The following is a 19,352-nucleotide window of genomic DNA, read 5'->3' as shown; positions in this document are numbered from 1 at the left end:
ACAGAAACACTTCTTGTATGTTTTTTTCCAGCTATATCAGTTGGCCTAATAAAAAGTAATTACCTCTGCCCACAAATCTTATTTCACTTAATCCTTAGATCATCACAGTCACAGCACAACTACTCGAAAATGTCAGTAAGGAATGGAAAAAAGGAAAATTATTTGACACAATTTATTTAGACTTCTTAAAGTTCTTCAGCCAGGCCATGAGCTTCTACTAAAGCTAAGCAAGTACACAGTGAGATCTGGTGCCTTTAGTAAAAGGTATTCCTGGAAGGCTTAAAACTTCAGGGTTACACACTCAATTTTCATCACGGCAAAGTGTTAACAGTGTAATTGGTGGTGTGGTACAGTTCTTGATTGTAGCAGCAGAATAAAGGGATGACAATTATTTAGGCTAATGAGGATGGGTGAAGATTGTGAGGAATGTCAGAGATACCAGAAAAATACCGGGAAACGGACAAAGCACTGGAGAACTGAGTGTTTATTTAACATGTGGAGCTAAAACCAGATCTATTTACAATTAATCTCTACATCTGTCCAGCCAAGAAAGGGACCAGGGGTCATTTTATGCAGCTCAGTGGAAATCTCTGCACAACTTACGCTTGAGAGGCATGCGTGTAACGATCGTTGCGCTTTTATTCGATCCCCGGGACTGCCTCCACCGAGCGCTCTGGGGACCGGCTGCCCTGTCTGGAAAGCGGTGTTAGAGAGCTAGAGAGAACTGGGAAGAGCATCAGAAGCGATCGGGAGACTTGGCAAAACCTGCTATGAGGAGACAGATCTACAAGGCTGGGATTATCTGCCTTAGTGGGAACTTAAAAGAGTGTACGAAGTAAAGAGCTGGAGAAGAGAGAGTGGCAGGCTGTTTTTAACCTGCCCCTGCTGCATGTGAAATTAAAAACTGATAAAAGAGTACTTACATGACGTACCGCGCAGAGAAATTGCAGCACCGCTGTCACCGTTAGTCGGGCCAAGATTTTGCGATTGCTAACGGGGCTGGATATTTATATGGCTACCAGGAGCACCCAGCGCCGTGATTCACTGCCGGCTGTTTGCCAGCAACACCCGGCCGGTCTTCACGAAGCGTGCGGCCTGCCGGCTGCCGCCGGCCCCAGGCCCAGGCCGCTGGGAGCGGGGCTGCCCCGCAGGGGCTGGGAGGGGAAGGGGCCGGGCGGGGGGGAGAGGTCGGGCGCTCGGGTCCGCCGCGGCCCCCGCGGGGCTGGCACCCGGGGCGGACGCAGCCACGAGAGGGACGGACTCGGCGCGGGGCAGGCCCGCGGGGCGGCGGGGATCAGCGGCGCGGCCTCCGCGGGCGGTGGGCGGCGGTTGCCGGGCCGGCGGGGGCGGGCTGTCTGCCGGAAGCACCGGCGGCGGCGGCGGATGGAGGCTGAGCCGGAGCGAGCGGAGGCGCCGCGGCGGGGGGGCGTCGCCGGGGTGAGCGGGCCCGGGCCGCGGCGCAGGCCGCTCCGCCGCCCGCGGCGCGAGCTGGCCGTTAACGGTGGCGGGGCGCGAGCGGCCGCCTCCGGGCCGGCCCCAGTCCCTCCGCGCTGGGGCTCCGGGGGCTTGAACCCGCGGCCCGTCCGCGGGCGAGCGGGACGAGCGCGGCCGTGGGGAGCCTCGGGGCTGGGCGCGGGGGCGGCAGCCCCCACCGGACGGCGGCGGAGGCGGGGAAACGGTGTCGTCCGTCCTCCGGGGAGGCCTGCCCGGGCTTTCCGTGGGGACCGCCGCGGGGTTAGGCACCCGTGGGACACCGTGGAGCAGGGAGGGCTGAGCGGCCCGCCGGTGCGATCGAGGGAGCGTGACCCACGCAGCCGTCGCGGGCTGGGAGGCGGCTGCAGGGTTAGCGCCTGCACCTGGTAATGCTTTTGCGTTGTTAGGGCAGCGTGTCTCACTGCAGGGCTTAGCGTTCCCCCCGCTCTGAAGCAGCTCCTGTCAGTAACCGCGCGCCCTCTGCTCCTTCGTGTTTCCCCCTGCACTACAGGTACTAAAGATGGGCCGTCGCGCCCGCCAGGACTTCTTTCCAGATGAAAATCTCAGCAGGAAGAATTCCCCGTCTGCTTCTCTTGGAGAGGTGGGTGTCCTGTCAGGAGAACCTGTCTGTAATCCTGCTGGTGTCTCCAGTGGAGGAATCTTCGTTTCTTCTGAGATTCTTTCCTGCGTAGTGTGGTCTGTCCTTTGAAGTTTGTCCTTAGAGTTGGGACCCGTGTGACCGCCCTGTCCCTTTCCTGTTGTTGCTCTCTGTGTGATGCGTAGTTTTCACACAGGGTTGTGTCTGGGGCAGTGGTTTCTTGCATGTGAGGAACGGAGAATAGCATCAAACAGGCTTGGGGCCTCTCCCTCCTGTACATGCGTGTCTTCCATGGGAATTAAAACATGAGCAGGCACATAATTTTGTGACCAGTTTCGCAACCACCTATGGTAGCAAGACAGAATACAGGTAAGCAGATGCCTTACTTTTGCACTTTGCTTTTGCTAGTGCCAGAGTACGGTATCTGAGATGGTCGGTATCAAGTTTGTATAGTGACACTCTTTTTCCTTTCCTCTATGCACAGGCTACAAAGGTCATGCTAGGAGCCAGCTTTGCAGCATCTGAGACTTTGTCTTGTGGGTAATAATATGCAAACTCAGTTCCCACCTGGCTTTGGAGAAAAACTTTGTTCAGAGTCTGTTCTGTCAGTACATCTTCAAAACGTAGAAGATGGTCTGGAACCCCTCTTTCACAGGAGACTGAGGCAACATCCTCTCATACCCAGAAAGATGAGATCTGAACCCTTTCAATTCACTTTCTTGCTTAGCACTGCAGAATGCTCAATTTCTACCTGGTAGTTTGCTCTCTGATGTTGGCATGGCTTCTCCACAGGCATCTTCTGCTGGAAGGAGCACCTGTCATGAAATGACATACAGGTTTTGTCCCTTCAGATGGACAAAAGGGTCATCAGACTTCCACCTTGTTGACAGTGGTATTTATTTAAATTAGATGATACTTAGCTTTTTGCAATGCCAGTCATGGTCTCCAGCATACCATATTCTTGGCTTCTTTAAATTGCAAACCCACTTTGCCCTGCTGGCCACCCTGGCACCAGCTGTGCTTCAAGCTACTGTGCTTAGAGCCCTGGGACCTTCTGTCTTGGGAGTGGCTACTCCTTCATCATCTGTGCAATGACGAAACTTTCCTATTACACTGAGTAGATTGTGTCCGAGCTATCTGTGCCAAAATGGTTTTGTGGGGGGTTATTTCCTTGGAGTCCCTGTGATGCTGTTGAAAATACACTGTTACGGCTTAGCTTACAATAACACCTCCTAGAATAGGCTTTTTTTCTGGAGAAAGTATTCTCTTTTCTCTTGATAGGCATAATGGAGAATCATCTCCCACCTATGCATTCTTCCCTCCCTGGGTATGCTATAGGAGTTCAGTGAAGGAGTTTGCAGAAGGCGTAATTTAAGAAACCAAAACAATCATGGGTCTCATAGGTAAAGAAAGTCTTAAAGAAACCAGCTGGTGGTGTAAGTGGGTGTAATTGTTGGTTAGCCTCCAGATTAGGGTGGCTCACTGTCAGATTGTTCTCTTACTGGAACTGGCCATCCTAGTTCATGGACTGATTCCCTGGTTAGAAAGGGACCAGGGCATGAGGTAGGGGTACAGCTGACTGACTGTAACTTACTGCAGTTGTACTTGGTGTGTCTCACATTATAGCCATTATTATAGCTGGGAAGAGATCATAAAGGCTCCAGTCCTTGGGCACCCCTGAAGAGGACTAAGAAATAGTTACAATCTTGTGTTTGAAAGTGGTGAGCTTTTCAGCAGCAGAAGGGTGAGGCCTTCCACGCCTTACAAGATTCAAATATGTTATTACTGGATCTTAACCACCAGGAAGAACCGTTTGTGTCAATAGTCTCCCTTCAGACAGTTCTTTGTTGCTAAATGTTGCTGTTAACTGAAAACCTTGGAGCTACTGGAGAAGAGACAAAATCCACTGTAAATAATCCTCAGCCTTTTCCTTTGCTCCAGAATTGGAGGCTTCTCAAACATGATCATATTTGATACCAAAGTGAGCATTTAATAGAACTAATATTGTTATATTGTTTTTTCCTTCACCCAAGATTGGCAATCACCTTTTACTTTTCTGGAAGCTTGGCCTTGGCTTGCCTCCAAGTGCTGGGGTCAGCTGTTGCAATGGATGTCTCATTCAGCCATCTGGTCATCTTGAAACCTTTTCAAGGAACCTTCCCAAAAGAAAAGCAAAATAAAAAAAACAGTACTTTTTTCTGGAACTGGCAGTAGTGGAGGAGGCCCCATGTAATTAATTTCAGCATAGGAGGATTAATTCTTATTACTGATTGTGAAGACAAAGGGGTTTGCCTTAAACCTTTGCCATAATCACACCTTCCTATGCAGTTTTACATTCAGGATGGTGATTCTGCCCTCCGTAGTTCCTCAGAGTTTTAAAACTGTTTTAAGATTCACCTTGACTTTTTTTTTTTTTTAATTCCATGTCAATCCAGCCAGTTTCCACCCAGCTCAAATTTCTGGTATGAACATACCATTTGTGCTATTGTTCTGGTCTTTTGATGACACTGAGAACCATCCAGGAAGTGTTTTCCAGTCAGAGCAGCTTGCTTGAAGGAAGCAAAAAGTACCTGTCTATCCATGTTTCAACCTTTGGGCTTATTAGAAGGAAATTCACTTTGAGGGGTGAACAACTCATTTAACATAATGGAAAAGGTCTTTGTTTTGAAGTCAATAGGCAAATCATCTGACTTGGAGCATAGATCTTATCAGATTACTGCTGATCTCTCCTTGACCTGGACCCTGTCTTCTGAAAGAGATGCCAAACAATGGTCCATCTCCTCAACTGTGTGTCTTCTCTCACAAATGTGTTGTTAAAACCTCATTTCCTAGGGCACAACTGCAATCCCTTGTGCCTTATAGCCTAATATACTTCCCCCAAGCTCTATGAAAACAGTATGATATCTTAGTATCTTTTCAGTGCCTGTTGTGTGTATATATCTCCCACAATAAGTTCCTTAACGGTAGTGGTGTATCTGTAATTCCTCTGCCCAAATCTCTATTTGATAATTCCCATTCCTGCATGGAAGTATCTGCATTACCTTCCAATTTAGACCTCTGTCTTCGCAAAGGGCTCACTAAGGGTCACAAAGCTCACAGTCTGCCTTCTGACATGCAGAGTATTCCTGCCTTTTCAGAAGTACAAATACTAACAAACAACACTGCAGCTATGTATTATTTCATGAGGCAAGAAGGAACATGATTATTTGCTGTAACTGGTGGAGTCAGCATCCTCCTGCAACAATGGCTGTGAGTGTTCCTGGCCTTTAGAACTCCTTGGCAAATCGGCAGGCACTTCTCGGGCACCCAGGGGAATATGCCGTAAATGGGAATTCCTAGAGATAAATCTGCTTGCTGCATGCCAGAACTCTGCATTTCAAACATTCATTTTCAGAGGGGTAATGTATCCATCTTTCCGTTGGGAGACCTTTCCCATCCCCTGGCTTGATGTGTTACTTTTTACTCATCTTGATGCTGTCAAGTTTCTGACAAAATGGGACATATTCAAGCTGGTCATGTTATTTGTATGATGGGAGGGGCAGATCATATAATGAGATCTGTTGAAGATCTTTGCTGTCCCATCCTACCAGGACTTCTGGACACTTTTATAGAATAAAAGTCAAACCTTTTTCCTGGCTCTAACATCACTGCATCCAACAGCCTGAATGCTGGCTTGATGACATCCACCAAAAGAAGCTGTTTGGCCAGGTTTGGAGCTCTTCAGGAGACTGATTTGGAAAGCTGAGTGGAAAAGCTTTTTTTAAAATATATCAGCAAATTTTTTCCTTTTCTGTGTCTCCTCTCAGCAAGAGTGAACTATTTGCTGTTCCGTAAGAAATTGGTATGCAAAAATATTGTAATGTTATCCTGCTTCCATAGTCTGTTTTCTCTTCATCCTACAGTGACGGGATTCCCTTAGGACCTTGTTCAAGACTTCCCTGGTTTCTACCTCTTACAATCTCAATATGATGTTGTCAGTGTCTCTCTGGCAGCACTTTGTAGATCCTTTGAGTGGAGACTGCTTTAATAGGCAGTATGTCAGCCTAAAGGATGAGGGTTTTCCAGGCTATGTTGAGAATATCTCCACACAGGGAGGACAGGATCACTCTCACTTTGTATCAGGGTTTGCCCCAAGATCATCTAAGTTCCCTGCTGGTTCTCTTCTCCGTGTTTCACCAAAGCCTGGGGAAAGGCTCTGTGCTTTCACTTCTGAAAGTATGTTCTCGTGTTGTCCTACCTGATATTTGTAAGCTTGCCTATGTAGTTGTGGTCCTTGGGTGACAGTTAAAAAGTGAGCATTTCTGTACTGTAAAAAAACCGTATTCAGGATAGATTAATGTAGAGAGACAAAAGCTTGGGCCACCTCCACTGCATATTGGAAGGATGTTCCCACAGGTGGATTTTGCAAAGCAGCTATTTGGACCTCCCCCACCCAGCTTACAAACACTCCTGGCAGTGATTGTTCAGGCTGACATCCAGGCATCGTTTAAATAGGACTGCGTTATCTAACCCAAGTGAATAAACAACTGCAAACCAATTGCTGAGAGTGAAATCCACGTGGAAGATTGCTCAAAGAAGTGGTTATTTAAATGCTTCTCCAACACGTGTTGTCCAGCTGGATTTTCTTCCGTGCTACTGCAAGTCCCGTACCACTTGGGCTCCGTACATCTAGAGAAGCTTAGGTCATGGTCGGCCCTGCAGAAGCCTTTCTGCTCTCGGCTGTGGGAACAAGTGGGTCCCTGGCTGACAGATACACATTTCCAACAGATTTTACCAGTTGGGCAAATCTGCTTTTATTTGTGCTGCTCACTGATACGGACATTTCTGTACCCCAGCTGCCCTAACCTGCATGTAGCCTCCCTCTGCTCCTGTCATGGTAAGACCGTAAGACCAGATGACAGCACAGGCACTAAGTGGACTCAGATACCAAACCACTTTAATCAGAGCTATATGCAATTTATGAATTGCATAGCTTCCCTGTTCCACAGGAGAGATGATGCAGTCCAGAAGAAAAATCAGGTGGGTTAGTGTAGTGTTTCCAGTACTCCTGGTGCAGGGTCATGGGATACTCTAGATTCTCTCCCTGAGTGATTCTGAACACTGTAATTTCTAGGATAGCATAGAGATTACCAGGTTCCTAATTGCCTCCTTCTTGCATTTGGTTCCTAACAACTGGTTGTTGCCACTGCTGGTGCTGGCAGTCTGCTCATCAGAAAGGTTCTCAACCAGTTTGCAACTTTCACAGTGATTAACAGGCTGCTTTCCTTGAGTTACTCATCTACCCCATAATCAAGCTACTCCCTTATACTATATGGTTAGCTAAAGTTCATCTACTAAAGCTAACACTCTTGTCAGCTATGCCTATCTTAATGCTAACTGCTACAGCTCCTGCTCCTAGCGAAGGATCTGAGGTTGACTTGAGAAACAGTAGCTCCTGAAAAAAGGGCTGCAACCTGCTACAGTATATAACCCCTAGTATGACCGGTCCAGCATAATTTCTGGTCTCTGGCATGGCTGCAGAGCCTATCCATACGAATCTTTCTAGTGTCCTACACACCTGAATAATTTGGGTTTTTTCATGTTATAGGGAGAAGTAAGTCTGTTCTCGCTCTCATTTGTAGGTTTTTTTTTTTCTTTAGTATGCTTTTCAAGGTCTGATTGTTGGCATACTTTCCTGCCATTGCAGTTAAACAGACCTGCTTTATAGTATCACAGCTGATATATGCATAAATGGCTGTGGATATAAAAATCTTACAATGGTGGGATCAGCTTTTTACTTTGTTCAAGTGAATAAGGTTGCAAATCATGTGCTGCAGGACAGCCATTCATGTCAATCTTCAAGCTATTTTGTGCAGGCTTCCATAGTTCTTTCTTTTAACTTCTTTCTCTCTTTTTCCTTCCTGATCCTTCTAGGATGAAGACCCTGAGGAAGAGGTTGACCATGTAAGACTAGAGGCTTTCTAGGTAGATGCCGGCTCCTCTGAAGGGGACTAGTAGGACTAACCTATTCATGTGTCTGGAGACTACCTTAAGAGAGGACTCTTGTATTGGAGAGTAGGACAAAGTTTGCCTCAGATGCAGTGCCTTTCCTGCATCCTCTGTTCCTATTGCTGACAGGTTTTTTTATTATCTTTGTAACAGCTGCTCTTATCAGCTGCTGCATCTTGTTCTGAGGTCACAGATGTATATGTGGCCATTGGAAAGATACTCTATTTTAATTTAAAAGTCAGGGCAGCAATTAGCTAATAGAGTACAAAACCTGACTGAGCCTAGATTTGCTGTCCAGTACGGTTAGCTTGCTCCCATAACATGAAAACTTGTCTTCAGGGTTTATGAAGTCTTGCTGGTGCCCCAGAGGAGAAGGCCAGCCAGTAGTAACAAGGATGTCTGCCTTTGTATTTTCTATGAGTCTTTCCTTTTTATTGTACCAGCACTGGAATGCTAATATCTGTGGTTAATAGGATGGCATAGTGCTTCTTACCAGGCTCCTGTTATACAGAGAAAAGGAATACACATATCCTTTCTCCTGCAGTATATCCTCATCCTGCAGCAAAGCTAAAATATATCTCAGCATTCATTTGGCATTAGAAGCCAGAGTGGTGCTGTTCAAAACAACCTGAGAACTAGTACCTGTTTCTGTTAAAGTCTTTGGGCTAATTGCCTTGTAGTCTTCCTAACCATGGAATTGGGGTTGCCCAATTTTTCCTGGCTAGAGTTGCTCACTGTATATGTCAGACAATTAAAGCATCCTCTCCCGTACTCTTAATTCCTTCTGCTAAAGCACCAGCCCAGTACCGGTAGCATAGTAGATTCATTTGTGAAATTTAAAGTGCAGAAAAGAAACCCGTGTCACCCATCTCATTAATTCTGGCCTCAGAAGGGTATGCTCATCACAAGGAGTTAAGACTATTCAGATTAGCTCAGTTTTCTCTTGGTAGTGCTAGAGATGATATTGTAGGAAAGATCCACTGGGTTTATTCATCAGTGATGGATGGTTCAGGACTATGCCCAGAGCACTTTTCCATTTATCAGGCAAAGAGACCTCCCACTCATGGGCATAGTTTTGGGGAATGGTTACCCAATAGAAATTTTTCCTGATAATTGATCTAAACTTCCCCCGCCCCGCACTGGAACCAGCCCTTACAGTAATTTCACTGGAACTAATTCCACCTCCATACAGTGCCCTAAATCATTGATTCCCAAGGTCTGTCTGTGGTGGCTGGTCATGTGCCACAGGCGCCTTCTTGCTTCTGGCTGCTAAATTTCATTAAAATAACTAAACTGATGTGACTCTTCCACATGAGCAATTGTTGTTGCTTCAGGGATGTTATGCAATGGTGCCTGGCAAGGAGATTTTCCTTCATATGAAATGATCCCTGCTTTGAAACCCCTCTTGTTTGGATAATTCCTGCACCCTTTATTCAGGCTTATGCTCTTAAGCATCACAGTCACACTTTATAGTATTTTTCCATTTGTAAATGCCCGTGAAGGGTAACAAAATGGTTAACTCGGTGTTGAGAAGTCTAACTGATAGTAAGTTGCTTGTAACTTTATAATACTGTATGCTTACAAACTTCTGTTAATTGTATCATGTCTCTTCCAAACCAATTATTATTGGAACTTTATATTATAAAGTGCGATCCAAACCTTGTTGCAGTATATCCCTCCCTTAGTCATTGCCTGGCCAAGCTGAAATACTTGGCTTCTTGAATCATTTGTCCGAAGTTGGCTCCTTCGTCCCCCTGATGGCTCATGTAACCCTTCCCTGAACTCCCTTTGGGCTGTGCTGAGTGTTATAATCTGAACTCTCCTGGATTTGGTCCCTTGCCTGTTGCCGCACTGAAGATACTGTGTGGCTGCCTGAATACTAGCAAACAGCCCCAGCTGGGCTGGCGATGTGAACATACCTGCTGAAGTCCTGCCCTCCAGCTGTCTGCCTGCTCTGAGACTTGTTTTGCATCCCCTGGCAAACCACTCATCTTGGATCTGAATTTTTGCCAGTTGAATCACTCATTTGGCTGCACCTTCCAAGGCTGCCTGGGACACTTAGCCAAAGGCCGTAAGACTGATCAATGGTATTATAAAGGGTGTATCCTAATATCTCAGTTAATTTGCAGAGGCAGGATAGGCAGGAGGAGTATGAACATGGCTGTGAGCCAAGATTTTGCTGGGTTCTCCTCCTGGCTTTGCCATGGATTTGCTTTGGGGCCTTGGAGAAGTCCCTCCTCTAGTTTGCTTGAGTCCCTGTCTGAAAGGAGGGCTAGAGCTTTTTGCAGAAGAACTGTGGGGATTCCCTAAATACAGATCCACAGGGGGGTTTAGATGCCTTATCCTCGTAGCAAAAGCCACAGCCGGTATTATGTGCCTGTGTTGTATGTAGACAATCTCAGGATGGGTCTGTGGATCTGTTAAGGTGGTAAAGAGTGGCTGGGGACCACAGTGTGTCTGAAGCCCTGTCCTTCCATGGAGTTCTGGCCCTATTCTGAGAGCTCTGAGAGCATGTGTCCCTGCACTAGCAATGAGTGATCCTCATCCCCATCCTGTGTTTTGTAGCCTTCAGTAGTGGAGTACGGCTTTTCCTTGCCTTCGGGGACCTCCAGGGATGGAGGTGTTCATTTCAATGTTGAAGCTGCATGCTTTATACATAAACTTAAAGATTAAACCCACCATCTGCTTTCCAAGCTGGAAGATACTGATTTTATTGTCCTCTTCCTCCTCCTGAAAGATGTATCAAATAATGTTTCCTACCTCCTTAGAGAATATTGTATATGACGACAAAGCTATGAGCTGTTCTAGGTCTGAGAAGGCACTCAGTCCTTTCTCCTGAAGCTCCTCTGCTTTGCAAATGGAACTGAAAGAATTTTTGGGCCGCAGGGAAGGACTTCTAAGTGACAGGCACAACATTTGAGTGGGAAGACATCTGTTCCAGTCCTAATGAGTCCAGCTGGGACCTTGTTCTCTAGTTGTGCTTTGGTAGACATGCCATGGGTAGTCTCAAGGTCCTTCATGGACTAAAACAGGGAGAGCACGTGATTTCTGACTCGTAGCTAGGTGGATGCTGACCTCTGTGGTTCTATGTCACTCAAAGTTTGAGTGATGATGTGCTTTAAGGCAAGAATTGGAAAGAGGATTTGAGGATCTGACCTTTCCAGAGGCAGCAACCAAGTCCTTCTGTAGTTCTAGTTCCCAGTGCTTTTAAAACAATTTGGGTGGAAAAGGGGCCTATTGCTTTTTAGGGTAAGACAACATGTCAGGAACAATTGTTTTCAATAAATTTTTGTTGGAAGAACAACTATCAAAAAAATGTAAGTACCTGAAATGTGAAGCCAGTTGTGGACTTAAGTTGCTACGTTGCCCAGTTTGGTGGGGTGGTTTGACTGAGTGTATTTGCATCCTAAAATATAGTGCAGAATGATGCAGAGATCCCCTGGTGAGAAGCAACCTGTACTCTACCTGGGGAGATACCAGCTTGGTTACCAGAAGTACCTAAAGCTATACCGTTTCCAGACTCGAGCTGACTCACATGGATCTTGCCTGCAGGTGTGTCTGCACCTGTGGTGTAGACATGGCCTGGGGCTTGATATGATCAGGGCCTTTAATCAGAGCGGTATTTTCCTGACCCAGTTCTTACCCTTGCACAGTGGTTGGCACCCAGCTCCAAACTCTCATACCATTGTCTGGTCTGGTCTGGATCTGCATGGCAGCAACCCCCCAAGTGCTCTTCCCCACATCTGCTGAAACTTCAAAATGTGCGACTGAGGAGCCCAGCACTGGCTGCGCTCAGCTTGGTCCTTACTGGGGGACCTTATTTGTGTAAAAATAATCACAGTCGCTTAGGCACTGTCCAGCCACTCTGGTTCAGAGGGTTCTTGACCTAAGAAGTTGTGTATAATTGTAATGCAGTCCCTTATAGCCCTTTTTGTATCTACAACTTGCACTGCAGTAAGATCTAGAGAATGTTGGTGTGTGACTGGGACAAAAAGTTCCTATCCCAAAGACCTTACAGTCTGGCTGCATTGTTTAGCATCCTGTTCTTGCCTGTGATCTTCAGCTTGTAGAATAGCCCTCACCAGGGGCTAGCTGCATTTTATGTATGGCATGTTGCCAGGATTTTGCCTTCTTAGGCATGCAATTGAGAGTGGGATGGACTGGCAGTAGATAGCTCTTGAAGTGACTGGCATCTCTGAGAACCTGGGAGGGTTCTCTGAGGCAGAATTTCCTGTAGCTGTTGCACACTGTGAGTGCCCTCCCGTCTGCGTGCTTGTACTGGGCTGAGCTGAATTTGTCCCTCCATGTCCCAGGGTTTCTATCATCTGTTTGGATTCTTGCATTGTGCTAATAAACACCCTTCACCAAAGGGAACCAGCATCCAAGGAAGCACTGGCTTTTTTACCTGCTTCCATTTTACAGGATTGCTTCTTTCTTTCCAGTGGTCTTCTGGTTGCTTGTAGAAATGCTGGACTCCCAGCCGGTTCCTGGGGACCGCTCAGCTGGAAGTTGGCCAGATTCTCCAGGAGGAATCTCAAAAATGCAGCTGAACTTTTGTTCCCTAATTAGGCCAACTTCCCCAGTGTGAGCCCCAGCACTGCATGGCCTGGAGCTCCCCAAGGCCTTGCGCTGCCTCTCTCCCGTGCACCCCGAGTGGCTGGCCAGCAAGGCAGTTATTTTCAGCTTTCTGAGCTTATCTACTAGCCTTTTGAAGACAACTACTGAAATAGCATTTCTAGTCAGCCATGTTTCCCAGCCTTTCTAGTAGTATCCCCCCTGCTTGGCTACCTTGATATGGATTAGGGACAATCCCATCGAAAACAGTTTTATTAAAAGCTTTTCCTTTTCCACACATTTGTTTCATGCTTTGAGTGCTCCTGGACCCACTTGAAGGCAACAAAAGAACTGTAGGAGTGGTAGAGATGGATGGGAACATGTCTGACAGTATGTAGCACAAGGTAGTAGCAAACTGTTTGAGATGTTCATGGCTAGGAGGGCTAGAGGGGCTCTTCCCTGTAACTGTGGGTTGTGAGAGGATTCTACCTGGTAACCCCTTGCTCAAAGAATCAGACTGTTGTGTGCTGCTTCACTGTTTTCATGCAGGGGAGAGCAGTAACTCTTGAGACAGGTTAAGGTGCCAAATGCAATATGACAGCTTTCCTAGCAGGTGCACGTGTAAACTGACTAGATGGCTGACCACTGTTTTAGGGAAGAAATTCTTGATAGCTGTTTAACAATATGAGCTGCTCCATTACCTGCTGTGATAGATGACTGAGAATATTTGAAGCCCCCAAGAACTATTTCTGTCTCAATAGCGCTTTCCCTAGTAAAGGAAGGTCAATGACCATGGAGAAGGACAGTTTGTGGATGAAATGGAAATCCAGTATTTTCTGCTAGGCATTTAAGATATGCAGAAGTCCTTGGAGGGGATTCATTAAAATCAGATGCACTACTTGAACCGTCTGTGGACATGATAAAGAGGGCTAGCAGAGATGGGTTGTTCTTTGCAAAAAGCCGAGGCTTGCATAGATCTGGGAATTGACCCTTTCTGATATCATGTGTGCTCTGAGATTGGTATAGATTGTAAGTGTTATGTGGCTGCTTGGAAGCAGTGGGGCTATTTGACTTACAGCTCCTTAATTGGCAGCAGTCAAAACTAATTCATCAGGCCTGTATGTGGAGATTTGCTTTTCCTCAGTCAGGGGAGCCTCAGGCAACTCGCCGGAGAAGAGGAAGCCTGAGACTGGCCATACTTCTTTCTTTCTGCTCCATGGTCAATAGTGGATAAAAACAAGGCACCTACATACTGTATCAAATTTCACAGTGTTTGTATATCGGGCAGAACATAGATCCCACACATTTTAGGAGATGTATTAGATGACAGGAAGATTTTGTGTCCTTTGTTGCATGCTGTCAATGTCATTTGAGTCCCTGCTTCCCTGCACAGAGTGCTCGCTGTTTCAAAGGAGTTGTCATGTTGATGAAGGTAAATTAATCCATATTTCCAGACCTGCCTGAGAATCTGAGGGACCCAACATGTCCATAATATGCTTGTTTTGTGGTAGGTCCTAAAAGAAACTTTGCTGGACCCTGAGGATCCAGAGACACACAGGGTAGTTGCTTCCATGAGAGAAGCAATATCCAACTAGCACCTTCAAAATGGCAGACATGATCTGACAAGTAGCCTGGAATTTTCTGCCTTAATGGGGAAGCCAAATTAGGATTCTACATCTGTCTGATAAGAAAGGGCCTGACTACTGATAAAGAAGAAGGTAGACTTTTTACTTCAATGCAGGAGAGATGGAATTCAGGCCAGTCATTTTTCAAAGGGAGAGATAAAATACTGATTATGGTGGTAGCATGAAAGTGTTGGTAAGGGATGTGGCCTGAGAAATACTGTAAAAGTACCATCACAAAAATGGTGAACTGAGTTTCTGAGAAACAATAAAATAAAAAGCTCAGACCATGGCAACGCTCCTTGAAAAAGTGGATTATCTGCAGAAACAAAGGTAGAGGAAATCTTCTGGAGATAAATAACTGACAAAACTTAAGTGGAAAAGCAAACCACAGCAAGCAAGCGATTAGTTAATGCAGTGAAAGAGCAGCAAGAGCTGAGAGAGAACACAGTTGTCAGGAGCTGGTGGCATATCAGTGTTTTGAACACCATACCATTTGGGTATATATCTTAGCTTTGCATCTGGGAACATACCTAAAAATCTTGCCCAAGATATAACACATAGGTACCAACAAGTTCTGATCATTTAAAGCCCCCAGTCTTTTTCACCAAAGGTGTGTTCAGGAGCACATTTGCTCCGTTACAGAAGACCAATGTCCTCTGTTTCTGCTCTGCTCCCTCTGGGGTTGACGTTCTTCCCACTTTCTGTCTCAAGCTCTTGCTTGCAGCTGCAACGTTCCTACCTGTCACCATATTATGGCAATGCACGACATTGCATTCTCAATTGTAAATTATGCTGAGGTTTTAGAAATGTGAATGTATATGAAGGTAAGTTTATTTACTTGACAAAAGTGCATGTGGCATGTGACCTTGTTATGGCACTTTCCAGGCAACTAACAAAGAAAAGCTATTTATCCTTAGCTGACAGTTAACATTGCCTTTCCTGTTGCTAGTGCTCCTGTAGGCAGTTCAAAAAGAATTACCTGATTTATTGCAAGAGGAATAAAAGACCTGTAGGTATATGTGAGGTGTTTGTCAGGGTCTGACACATTCAGGGTTGCCTGGTGTGTATGATCAATGGGAAGATGTTACAACATTGGCAAGACATTGGAATCAAACCTCTAGATGCCATGGAGTTGCGACCTGTGCAAAGACTGGGGCAGTCATTCTCATCACCCTCTGATCTGGAGTGCCCCACTTGAGATATCTTTGATCTGAAGGCTAGTTTTGATGATGAGGCAATTAAATTGCAGGTGCATTGGAATGCCTTGGAGATGCTGCATTTTCCCTCAGCCTTATCGCCCAGGTTCTTTGGTGACATTTGTGTAACTCCGTGCACCTTTGTGAGGAGTTGCGAGGCTGTGTTGGGAACACGGCCTGCTGGCTATCAGAGGGATGGTGGGAGGGGAGGAGGGTTGTTTGCATGGGAAGGATCTGTGTGGCAGGGAGCGTGTTTTTGAGGTAGGGGTGTGTGTAATGGGAATAGGGATGTTTATGTGGGCATGCACGCCCATATGTGGTGTGTTTTTCCCCTTTTTCCTGGGCTCTGGGTGTGTCCAGAAACGAATTCAAAATGCTCCTTTTTTGGCACTGTAGCCTCTTCTCTGGTTTGGCATCTTAAGAATCTGGGGGAATCATTTAAAGATCAGAAAACTCCATTCACTTGGGCCCCTGAAGGCTTCACATTCTGTGACATGGTCATTCCAGTCGACTGAGCTCTGTCCCCTGCGGATGAGCCCATATAAGGAGGCTGTTTCCTGCGTTTCACGCTCCCTGCCTGTCCCTCTGCCCTCCTGTGCTCCCTTTGCCGAAGAAAGCTGGTATTTTGGGACTGCAGCTCCTGCCTCATTCCTGCTCCCTGTTTATTTTTGGAGGATGACTATTTTTGCTCCTATCAGGGAGCTATGCAGGGTCGTGCCCCCTCCCTGCAGCAGGCAGTGGCTGCCCCTGGCAGGGTCTCTTCATTTCCCACACTCACAAACAATGTTTCTGCTTCAAGAAATAAACACGGGAGACCCCTACCATCAGGGGTTAGCTCAACCTCTTCCTCGTCTGTCGCAAGAGGTAATTTGGCTTTGGCTCAGGGTTGACCCCACCACACACGCAAGGTCCTCTCTGTCCAGTCAAAAATCCCCAGGAGTCGCCCAACTTGTTCCCTTTCGTAATAAAGCTGTGGGAGCCACCTGCACACACCCCCCCACCCCCCCCCACCCCCCGCCTTGCTCCAGCTTAGGCTCCTTTGCAGTTACCATTTTTCCCTGTTTTGGGACATCTTTTACCCAATCATCCTTTCTCATGATGGTCCCTTCACAGGTCCCTGTAACCCATCTTCCCTCACTGGGCAGCATCAACTGGGAGCTATATAAACTGAAATTCATCCACTGGGTTCACCTTGCCCTTCTGCTTTCACCACTGCCTGTCATGAAAAACACTGAAGGCGCTGTACGAGGTGCTTCAGGCAGGTGGAACCAAGCCCAAAAGTGCAAAAGGCAATAGGCAGTTGTCACACTGTGGGCACTCATGACCCCATTCTTTGAAAATTCCCATCTTAAGCCCCAAGCTGAATTCATGTTCTCTCTTGCTGTGTGGCAGAGTGCCACACAAGACAATGCAAGAAAAGAGCAGGGAGTGTCTTTAAGCTCCAGATGATTTCCCCTTTAGCATTTCAGTGGTGGCAGTGGTGGGATTCATCTCAACTAGCTTTAGAGGTGTTTGGTATGGCTGGCTGTATCTGAACTTGGCATCTAACCTCTTGTTCTAGGGCAGTGGACAAAAGCAGACGCTTTTTAGGAACAATTCCTCATCTAAAACAAGATGTCTAAAATGTGCTGCCTTGTACCCTAGGAAGGATGTAACATGATAATACCAAATGTGGGGAGCAGTAATGAATGAGTTCCCAGTGAGCCATATTTTGCCAGGGGAAGGCATCCTCTGTGGATCAGTCTGCTACTGTACTGTGTGTCCTGGACAAGTCAAAGGCACATAGACCTGAAACTTGTCAAGATACTGATTAGTGACACATCTTTTGCTTACAGAGACCCCTAAAAACCTGTCCTGCAATATTTGTCTTCCTTTTATTTTATGAATAAACAGCATTTTAAAAACTATCTCTCCATCTATTATTTGGTAAAGTGTTACATTAGTATGTGTGGACCTGGTGTCTCAGTTGGCTTGACTCTGCTTTGACTGGAGCTGGCTGTAACGTGTCTCTTCTCTTTATTAAAGGGTCCACCACCTAAACCCCCACGCCGGCAAGGAGGCTGGGCAGATGATCCTGTACTGGCACCTACCAGGTGAGTCCTCACCTCTTTCCTTATTAAGAGGGGCTTAGGCATGGATTAAGTGAACATTACTAGTTGGGCCTTGCTGTCACAGGCATTGGAACAGTTTTTCTGGATCTTGTAGATGGCCTGTGTCTCCAATGTCATTGTAATGCCTTCAAACCATTTGAAGTATTGCTCTTGCTTGGTTCTACTGGCTAATGCTTTCTATAAATTGGCCTGGTGTGGCTCAAAACTGTGTACATGTCACTGTCTGCCAGAGGCAGTATATTTCTTACCTGGTACAGTAACTGGAAGGAGTCAAGAACATAGTAAGCATGTTAAATGCAGGAGCTGGGAGGAGGGGGATTTGACTGGTTGCGTCCTTTCCAGGACAGTGACACATGACAGTGCCCCACTGACAAGAATGTAATGAACAGTTCAGGATCTAGTGATCTGCCTTGACAGTAAAGGTGAAATTTGTCGATGTTTATGTGTGTATGGGGTTATGGTATAATGAAGATGGACAGAAATGGTCAGTGAGAAGAGATGGGAGGAAAAAACTTTACAAATTGTAGAGTGTAGGTTGAGAAGCGTGATGCTTATGAAGGACACCTAAGAGGAAGGAAGTACCTGGACATGGTAATAGAATGGGTATGAAAATTAAAGGACAGTTCAGACTGGGAGGAGATGACTTGATTTCAAGCTATCTGTTATTTTTCAAGCTGTAAAGTTATACTGGTGTTACAGTTCCTAGTCACAGAGCTGAAGAGCTCAGCCATGGAGTGGTGTATATGGTATACATTAAAGCCTATAATAAGAGTGTATATGCCTGGACATATACTTTGGAGGCACTCTGATTTATGGAAAAGTTACGTATGTTCTTTCCTGGAACCCTGAGAATGGAAGAGGACATCCAGAAACCTGTTATATAGTCAGTATTTCTTGGGAGGTGAGAAGAGTGGTTTATATTCTGGGGTAGCCTTTCTAGAGAACAGTACTTTTCTGGGAAAATTATCACACTGTTAGTCTCTGAAGAATAAATCAGCTGAAAATCTGGAGACTGGAGTAAGCAAAGGAATAAAGATCTCAGCCTGAAGTCCTTCTGTTCCTCTCCAGTTTAACTCTGATAATGGTATTATTTTTCATGGGCTGGCTGCAGCTAGAAGTTGCCATTGCAAAGATGCATCCACCTCAGGGTTGTAAAAAAATGCCACCAATGATCCTGGATCTTTGTAGGACCAAGCAGAAGCTTTATGGAAATGTGACAGCAGAGAACAAGGGTGAATTGCATTGTTTAGGAAAAACGTATTATGTAATTGTTGGCTAGGTGAAGGAATGGATTGGAGGTAATACAGTTATTCAGGGCTGTGCCTAATGCGCCCTGAAGGACAGTGTACAGGTTCCTAATGTAACCACTGTGCCATGTGCTACTTTAGGATGTTTTCCATTGTTTGACATTAGCCTCATCAAACAGCTTTGGAGCAGTAGCTATCAGTGGTGCTTCTTCAGCATCCCAATTGAATGGTTTACAGATATAGTGGGTGTCTGGAGTAAATGCTCCTATGAGGTTGGACACAATTTGGGAAGGCTGCAGACCTTTCTACCTGTGAGACTCTGCACAATGGGACATGAGATGAAGATGTGCCCCTTGCTCAGTCATGCATATGATATCATGTCATATCTGACTATTCTTTTCATTTGTATTACAAGCTTTTATTGAATAAATTTTGTGAAGGGGAGGTTTGTTCTGACTTCCTTTAGTTACATGAGGTACAAGGATTTTGTATTAGTTCCTCTGTCTTTTGTTTCCTTCAGCTGTGTATTCTCCCCAAGCTGATCTCTCTCCTTTCCCTTA

The 19,352-nt window shown here is 46.0% G+C and overlaps 1 protein-coding gene and 1 long non-coding RNA gene across 4 annotated transcripts in view; one reads left to right on the top strand and one right to left on the bottom strand.

Annotated features, from left to right (window-relative positions):
- Positions 1-469: 469 nt before the first annotated feature.
- Positions 470-1,037, bottom strand: LOC115336374. The gene is made up of 2 exons (XR_003921738.2): positions 924-1,037; positions 470-714 (listed from the first exon to the last, which is right to left on the bottom strand). It is a non-coding gene; the product is annotated as an uncharacterized LOC115336374 (long non-coding RNA).
- Positions 943-19,352, top strand: part of IFT43 (intraflagellar transport 43) — a 50,440-nt gene continuing 32,030 nt past the window's right edge. Inside the window, exons 1-4 of one of the 3 annotated variants that reach the window (XM_030003185.2) lie at positions 943-1,437; positions 1,985-2,074; positions 7,985-8,014; positions 17,460-17,527. In XM_030003185.2, the coding sequence (XP_029859045.1) occupies positions 1,012-1,437; positions 1,985-2,074; positions 7,985-8,014; positions 17,460-17,527 (614 nt within the window). In that variant the 5' untranslated portion in view covers positions 943-1,011. The other 2 variants (XM_030003197.2, XM_030003189.1) reach the window with 2 other exon arrangements.

The sequence above is a fragment of the Aquila chrysaetos genome, chromosome 2 (genome assembly GCF_900496995.4).
Source record: "Aquila chrysaetos chrysaetos chromosome 2, bAquChr1.4, whole genome shotgun sequence".
Taxonomy (NCBI): domain Eukaryota; kingdom Metazoa; phylum Chordata; class Aves; order Accipitriformes; family Accipitridae; genus Aquila; species Aquila chrysaetos.
The sequence above is the reverse complement of the archived record's forward strand: the minus strand, read 5'-3'. Positions and strand labels throughout refer to the sequence as shown.